Here is an 8,768-nt window from a genome sequence, read left to right as displayed (position 1 = left end):
TTCTGGTATTTCAAGGTGAGGAATTTATTATTATTGTTATTATTGTTATTATTATTATTATTATTATTATTAATCATGTGTATGTGGCATTCTGGGGTGGCAAGGAGGGAGGACGCAGTGGTGACATTAGCTTGCATTTGGGGGTTGAAAACAGGGCCAAGAGAAGATCATAACCTGCACTGACCCAAATATCCACAACACACACACACAGGAGGTTTTTGATTGCCCAATGGGTCAGGAAACGTCACCTATGACGAATGCGGAACTAAACTTGATTGACAGCTAGGCGCCTTCATTTTAAACTGATTTCTCCGAGAGGGCATTCAGGGTTAAAATAACCTGATGAGGTAGTCAGCACTTGCTTCTGGAGGGATTCGGGGGGGGGACCAAACCTTCCCAGTTCCTTACAGCGCAAAAAGGTCAGTATGAATGGGGCCTGAGTCGTTCCTCTGAAGGTGTTTACATCAGATAAATTCAGGTTGATAAAGCAAAGTGCAGCAGCTCAAGCAGTGAGTGGCAGCCACTCTGTTCATGCTCTGAGACACTCAGAGGAGGCACAAGAAGGAAAGGCCTAAGGATGAGGACAAAAAAAGAGCTACCTGTGGATGAGCATTTGGGAGATAGGAGGGTGTTTGATATCCAGGCTTTGTAATCTGTAATCATTGCACACACAAAGCACAACACACACAACACACAAAGTTGTTTTAAGGCAGCTCTAACCCATTTGTGTGATTCGCAGAGACCACGAAGAAGAAACACAGGATTTTGCCAGTGGAAAACAGTATCTCTCCCTCTCACCCACCCACTCTCTGTCTCCAAATGCTAAACCAGAGCTTGGAACAATTATGGGGTTTGGGGGACTACAGCTCCCAGAATCTCCCTGCCAGATCTGGCTGGAGGATTCTGGGAACTCCCCAGCTCTGCACTGAACTGTATTCCAACTTCTGAGCTAAGAACCCAGGCTGCATCCACACCCCCCACAATTTTTAATTCCAAGACACTCTCTCTCTCTCTCTCTCTCTCTCTCTCTATATATATATATATATATATATATGCACATACATACATACACACACACACACACACACACATATATAATAACTTTTAATTCAAAGACACATTACAATAATACGTTCCTTTCTTTTTATAATAAACAAACCCCTTTAAGGGAATCCTATTTTGGGAGAAAGACAGGATATAAAATCAATCAATAAAAAATTATAGTGAAATAGTCCATCAGTGCATGGCTTGCATTATAAGACTTTATAACTTTAAAAATACTTAAATTCACAGTAGGATCAGAGTGTTATAATTATGTAATGGGGGTGTCCATCTGTGCTATGGAAAATCGCCGCCCTGAGTCCATATATTGGGAGAAAGGCAGGATATAAGATAATAATAATAATAATAATAATAATAATAATAATAATAATAATAATAATAATAACAACAACAATAGCAATATCTGGGGATTGTAGTTTCATGAGACATTGAGCCTTGTTTGCCAGAGAGCTCTGGTGCCACAACATACTAAAAATCCCAGGATTTTCCATAGCATTAAAGTGGTGTCAAAGTGGATTATTTCTGCATTGTGCAGCCTTATTAGACTGCAGTTCCCAGAAGTCTGTGCTGCTGCTGGATGATGGGACCTGCAGTCTAGCATTGCCTGGAGCAGGGCCATAGGACTCAGCAGCCCCAATTCATCATCTGGCAGAATCTGGGGGAAACGCCTTTAAAAAAGGCCAAAATAAAGAAAATAAAAACTCCTTGCAAAGTAAAACCCAGAGGTCTGGCAATGGACTTTGCTTACAAGGCAGGAGGGCAGAGAGGCCCAGACCTCTGCAGCCGACCTTTCCTTGGCGACCCACTTAGATTAATTCCTTCTGTTAATTAATTAATCATAGAATCATAGAGTTGGAAGAGACACTCTGAGGTTATCTGCAGGATCTCCTTCTCCCATATAACCCGCCCCGAACACTCATGTTCTCTAGGGTGCAATTGCTCCAGCCTGCAAGAAACCGACTGACAGTCATTACCCATTATTGTCCTACGTATTGTAATATAAATATTGCATAGAGATGCAGCTTAATATGTGTATTTTATGTAATGATTGTGTTTTAACTATGTTGTAACCTGCCTCAAGAATCATAGAATCATAGAGTTGGAAGAGACCACAAGAGCCATCCAGTCCAACCCCCTGCCATGCAGGAAATCTAAATCAAAGCATCCCCGACAGATGGCCATCCAGCTAGTCACATCCTCTGAGGACGGCAATGGCAAACCTCCTTGGAGGAAACCTGTCAAGAAAGCCCCATGACAGATTTGCCTTAGGGTTGCCATAAGTCAGAAACAACTTGAAGGCATACAACAAAAAGAAAAACAAACAACAAGCAGATGAGCATAACTTGCGGTCCTGTGGCCATGTACCGCTTTTCAAGTAACCATCCAAGCCAGTAGGACCCCATCCATATTCCCTAACAGCCCAGATAATCATGATGCTGATCAGCTATGCTACAGGGATGGGGGATGCAGTTCCATGGCTTCCAAGGTCACTGTTTTACCAGTGAGCTTGGTAAAAAATAACTTCAATGGAAATTGCTGTGGGGTGGGATTATGTTGGGATGTGTCCATGCATTCAAAGCCCCAGCTTACCAACTGCATTGGAATGAGGTCCTTTGGGCATCTTGTAAAATAAAAAGGATTAAAATAATCACCTAAGAGGAAAGATAGAATTGGAAAAACCTGTAAAATTGAAGTGACATAAGAAAAACGATTAATGCATACTAGAAATAGTACAGGTTTAACACATGAATTAAGAGGATTTAAAAAAAACTAATACATTTTTAAACTTTATATACATTTTATTAATTTTTCCAATTCCATAAAATACAACACTAACAATACAAAGAAACAGAAAAAAGACAAGCCAAGAAAAGGATAAGATACAAGAAGGAGGAAAAAAGAGGGGAAAAACATCAAAAAGAAAGATAAAAGCAACTTCAAGTCTTCTCAGTGCTTCTCTGGTACAATAGGCCATCAACCACCTTTCTATAAAACAATATTATTAATAATCAATCTCAAACATCATGTAATCTCATATATATATATATATATATATATATACACACACACACACACACACACACACACATATACACCATACAGAAAGACATTTCTATTAATTCATTCAAATTAATAAGCTTTAATAATAATACTGAACTATTTATTCATTAAGCATTTTTTTGGGGGGGGGGTGGTTCGGGCTATGTGGCTATGTTCTGGAAGAATTTATCTCTGATGTGTTTCACTTGAAAAAGCCACAAAAAACTATGGACTCCAGCAAAGAAAGCCTTCATCTTCATATTTATGAATTCTCACTCAATCTAAGTTAAACAAGAGCCGTATCACATTGCATCTTAATTATACTTACTTCTTTTAAGTTAAGCAAACCTTTCATTCCCATTTAACAACCATCTATCATATCAGTTATGCCTCTCTTTTTTCCATTTTTCAATGTACCCCACTCTAATATTTATACCCCTTCTAAATATAGAAGTCATATAAATCATCCTTATTTTGTTTAAAATTTCCTTTAAACTGAGACATCATCCTTTAACAGATCCTTTGTCGATTTCTTAAACCAGAAGAAACAAATCCTATTTCTGTTTTTCCCACTGAAATCCTGCCCTTGGTTTTCTTCCAAACCTCCATAATCACACACCTTGGATATCCTTCAAAGCTCCACAGAGAACTTGAGCAGAAAACATCCCTCCATAAAAAACGTCCCTGTTAGTTTTACCCTTTTTATCTTAATTCTTTTCCCCTCTCCAAAATCCTATCACACATCAAACCTCCACATTTTCATCCCAGAAACTTTTCTTTTTGTCTTTCTTCTTTTTAATTTGGTGTTCTGCTGCTCCTCTCTGACTTCAGTGATATATCCAGCCCAGGTAAGTCGTCCAAAATCATTTCTGGCTCTCCATCATCCTCCCATCTTGGCTGAAAAATGCCTCCTAGGACCATATCCTTGCATTCTGAATCAGCTGCTCTATCGTCATCCTTCTTCTGAGATCTAGTTGGTTCCTCTGCTTCTCACATTGCATCCTTCTAATCCCTTTCTTCAGTCACATTGTCTATCAAAGCAGAAATTTAACTATATTTAAACCATTTTGTAGCAAATTCAGTTCCTCTCAAATCCCCTATGAAATTGCTGCTCCCCCCCCCCATTTATCCACTTCCTGGCAGATAAAGAATTAACTCCCTCAGCTGGTTGCCTCTACAGTTGTTCCTCCATGTAGCAATGGCACACTCAACTGTTTAACCTCTCTTGTTTCAACTTCCAGTCAAAACAAACTTCATTTTCTCAAAACAAACCAGTTTCATTTTATTTTTTAATCCAATTTTAATTGCAAAATGTATGCAAATGCAACCAATCTTCCAATTTAAAAAAAGTTAGTCTCATCATTTCAAATTTCTATATCTTTTTCCATTAAAAACTTTATTCTTTCTCCCCCTTTCATATACTTTTATAAGACTTTCTGATTTCAATCAGCAATCTTAATATTACTTAGAAGCAATCCTAAACATTTCTTTTATTAATCCAAAATAAAGTCACAGACGAATTGAACAACTACTGGCCTGAAGATTTATTTTTACTCTTAAATCTAGATGTTAGTGAAATAATAGTTGAAATACAGTAAGTGCAGTAGCGGCTTAGTGTCTGTTGGGCTTCCAAGCTGCAGGAAGAGCTGATGGCTTTATCCCTGTCTTCCCCCTGCATATTTTGTGAGAGTGCAACAGCCCCCAGTAGCTTAGTGGAGTTTATCAACACTTGTGGACACACTCCTTGTCCCCCCCCCCTTAACCAGGAGAAAAGACATTGGTTGTAAATTGCCTCTAAATGGGTGCCTATCACTGCTGCTGTCCTCTTTTCCATTGAGTCCCACAGAGAAGATGTCTGCTGTCTATCTGCTGCACCTGGAAGCAAAAGACTACTACATGTTGTTGTTGTTTTGAAGAAATACTTTTGTTTATTTTCAGGCAATATCATATTCCATTAATCTAAAAATAACGAATGGACATGCTCTTTCAAAATGAAGCGAGAATTAAAACAAAAATATTTGATGAAAATACAATTTTCACATACAAATGCCATAAGCCCAATAACACTTTTAGGCACACAGCAAGACTCTAGAAACAATCTCCCTGCCTTTGCTTTCTGTTACTTTCCAATTAAACTATATGAGATCAATTTGTGATCCTCCCCTGAAGCTCCACTAACTTTAGAAAGTAAGTTGGGATTAAGTTGGCCATTCTTCTTGGGTCATGATTGTGGTGAACCAGTTTTTTACAATCTTGTAGAAAACTAAACAAACAAAATGGGAAAAGCAGGGAGGGTAATGGAAAAAGCTTTTTAAAAAAGTACAGTAAAGCTGGAGAGCCAGTGTAGTTTAATGGTTTGAGCACTGGACTATGACTCTGGAGACCAGAGTTCAAATCACCGCTTTGCCATAGAAACCCACTGGGTGCCCTTAGGCAAGGCACAATCTCCCAGGCTAAGAGGAAGACAAACACAAACCTCCCCTGAATAAATCTTGCCAAGAAAACCCTGTGAAAGGTTCACCTTAGGGTCACCATAAGTTGGAAACAATTTGAAGGTATACAACACACACACACACACACACACACACACACACTCTCTCTCTCTCTCTCTCTCTCTAAGGCTGAAATCTTAAGACATACCTTTCCTAAGGTTATGCCCAAGAGAACTTGCTGACACTTCAGAATAGACATGTACAGGATTGCATAGTAAGGCATTCAAAACAGTGCAAATAAGTGCAGTATCTTGGATTTAACAGGCCTTGGAAAAATGCCATGCCTGAGAAACAGAAATTTGAGTCATTCTGACTACTGACCACTTCTCCCCAAATATTTATAGGGCTGGAATTGACAACCCTAAAAGGGGATCTTGATGCCATCCCTTTGATCGCCAGGTCAAGGCTGGGGCAACCACATGCCACAGCCCCAATACAGCTTTTTTCTGGTGCAAAAAGAAGCAACAAAGTGCCTCTCCTTTTTGCGCTGGAAAAACGCTGCCTTTTTCGCAGCGGTCCTGTGATGTACAGTGTCTAAATGCCATGCTGCCGGAGTGCTAAAAAGCTGCTCTTCTGTGGGCAGCAGAACGGTGTAACACTGGCTTCAGGGCAGTGTTGGGGCATGCATCGTGCATACACCATGCCCCCATGCCACCAGGAAGCCACCTTATTGGGCTGGTCTGTACCGGCCCATACTCTGGCTTTCTGCTAAAGGTTGTAATGAAGTATTTACTGGACTGACACCCTTTCCCACTAAGAGGGCAACTCTACAGTATGGATCAATAAAAACTGGAAATTGCAGCATTCAGCAGGGAGGTGGGAAGGAACACCAGAGTGGCATGATGTTGCCTTTTGCATTAAATGTTATGAATAAGACGATGAAGACTTTCACATTAAACAACATGATTTCTAGAATGGCTGGAAACTGCAGTGTTTGCAGTAGTAATGGCTCTCTAGCAATTCTTGTTATAAAAATATTTGTATATTTGTATATTTAACTAGTCTGTAAAACCCTCAAATTAGTTCACCAGTTATTAAAATAAGAATACAATTGGATTATGCTTTATATTTATTAAACTGTTTATAATGTGACTGATTGTAGATAATAAAGAAATAAGTTTAACTGCTGTCATGGGCAAGTTAGCATTTTAGATGAAACGTAACAGAAATAGATGCAGTTAGAATAGCGGCCCTAGTCAATAGGCAATGTCTCATGGCAGATTTTGACACAATTGTTTAGGCATAAGGCTTGTTTTTACAGTTTCATGATATTCATTAAAAACTCTGTGCTTAGTCAAAAGGGGATCACTTGGGATTTTAGCTAGCTGAAGGCACCAGATTTTGTTCACATTTGGTTAGCAGAATAAGTTCCATGGTGTAAAGTAGCTTTTTTACATACCTAGTATGCAATTCAAAATATCTCAGGCAAAGATTAAAGAGGACTAATAGACAGATAAACATGGATTATTTGCATGTCTTTTAGCATTAGAGACAACTCGGAGGACATTCAGCTCATAGAATATTAGAAGGAAAGAGAAGAATTATAGATCCAATCTAATCTTATTATTTTAAAAAATAAATATATGCCTAAATAAGGCAAATCATCATTCCCAGATGTGAACAATTGTACCCAGTGGTTTTTAGCTGAAATTTCATCTGGAAAAAGTAAAGTAGTTTTGCAAACAAAACTAGACAGCCCATATTTTGCACACAGAAACATTTGATGTCACATCTCATATCTCGTTAAAATCATTCAGCATCAGTTTCTTCTGATATAATTATATACTCATCTTCTAAACTTGATATATCCTTTTCATTTCAAACTTAAGTTTTCTGAGCAAAACAGAAGCAGCATTCCTATTGGCTGATAGAATGTGACAATATTTAAATTCCAGAAGATGTTTGTCTTTTGCCAGTGTGCACTGAATAGTGGAAACAGTTGATCAATCTCCATGTCCAGGCATCTTTAAAAACTCAAGCTCACAAAAGGCCATTTGTCAATACTGTAGTCCTAAAGGCAAACAGCCCTCTGCCCTGATATTGTTCTGTGTAATGTGTACAACTGCAGGCTGAGATCCCACATTGGGATATGCAGCATAGTTACATTCACAAAAATGAATGTATATTTAATAAATAAGTTTATGACTATAGGAAAAAGTGTTTCAATTAGTCCTTTCTGGAAACAAAGTAAAGGAAATGTTTAGGTATTTTTCAGTTCCAAAATATAAATGCAGAGTAGTTCATCAGAACGATGTGGTTTTTAGAATTACTGTATTTTCTTCATCCTTTGTTCTCTTTTGGTTTTTAGAAGTATTTCTGTATTTAATTCTGTAAAAAATGAAAAAAGAAGCTGTAAAAGAACATTCTCCAAGGTGTTGTGGCTTATTTCATCCCCACCTTCTAGGAAATGGCTCACTGTTAATTCAATAAGAGGATTTCTCATATAAATTTTTTAAAAAACAACCACATACTATCTTTTATTAAACTTCAAATCCAACATAACAGTCTTCAGAAGTGTGCTTAAACTAAACTGGCAGCTTTTAATTATGAAGGAAAAGATGCTTTATAACACACCAGTCCTTACTGTACTCCTGGATCTGCACTGGACCCCATAATAATTTCCTGCTGAAATCCAAACTAGCTGAGGAACAACGCTTACTGAGAAGCTGGTCTTGAGCTCTGATCTGGAGGATGAATGTGGCCCTGACTGGAATCTCATGCAATTGCTTTTCCTTAGCATGGGCATATTAAAATAGTATATATAGGGGCTGTACAAATGAGCTGCCCCTTTCTCCCCTGGATCATTGCCACGGCAACTGCACAGGCACAGTAACGATCCGCTCTTTCTGTGCCACTGCCAAGGTGCCATTAGCACCCTGGAGTGGTGCGGTGATGTCTCTTGTGTGCCGTGCCATTTGGATGTGATGCGCAAGGCATGTCATTGGTGCGCGTGCTGTCTGAACATGCACACACCAAAATGGTGCCAGGAGAGTGTGGAGCATGTGGATGGTCCACTCTCCCAAGCCCTAATTTTGGCCCCAGGCTGCTACAAAGTGGCGGTCTATACCAGGCCATAGTTTGTCTCTAAGAAGCCACAAAAGAGACATATAATGGAGTCTAGCATGCAGGATACCAATTGTTCTTCAGTATTTAAGCCTTCTGTCCCCTCCTTTT

General features: G+C 38.9%; 1 protein-coding gene across 1 annotated transcript in view; it reads right to left on the bottom strand.

Moving 5' to 3' along the window:
• Positions 1-2,879: 2,879 nt before the first annotated feature.
• LOC121922138 (solute carrier family 22 member 5-like) overlaps positions 2,880-8,768 on the bottom strand; it is a 58,427-nt gene continuing 52,538 nt past the window's right edge. The window contains exon 10 of the mRNA XM_042451138.1: positions 2,880-7,922. Coding sequence (XP_042307072.1) covers positions 7,838-7,922 — 85 coding nt within the window. The 3' untranslated portion in view covers positions 2,880-7,837. The remainder of the gene's footprint in view (positions 7,923-8,768) is intronic.

This window comes from Sceloporus undulatus, chromosome 2, assembly GCF_019175285.1.
Source record: "Sceloporus undulatus isolate JIND9_A2432 ecotype Alabama chromosome 2, SceUnd_v1.1, whole genome shotgun sequence".
In the NCBI taxonomy this organism is placed as follows: Eukaryota; Metazoa; Chordata; class Lepidosauria; order Squamata; family Phrynosomatidae; genus Sceloporus; species Sceloporus undulatus.
Note: the sequence above shows the minus strand (reverse complement) of the source record. Positions and strands in the feature narration are given on the sequence as shown.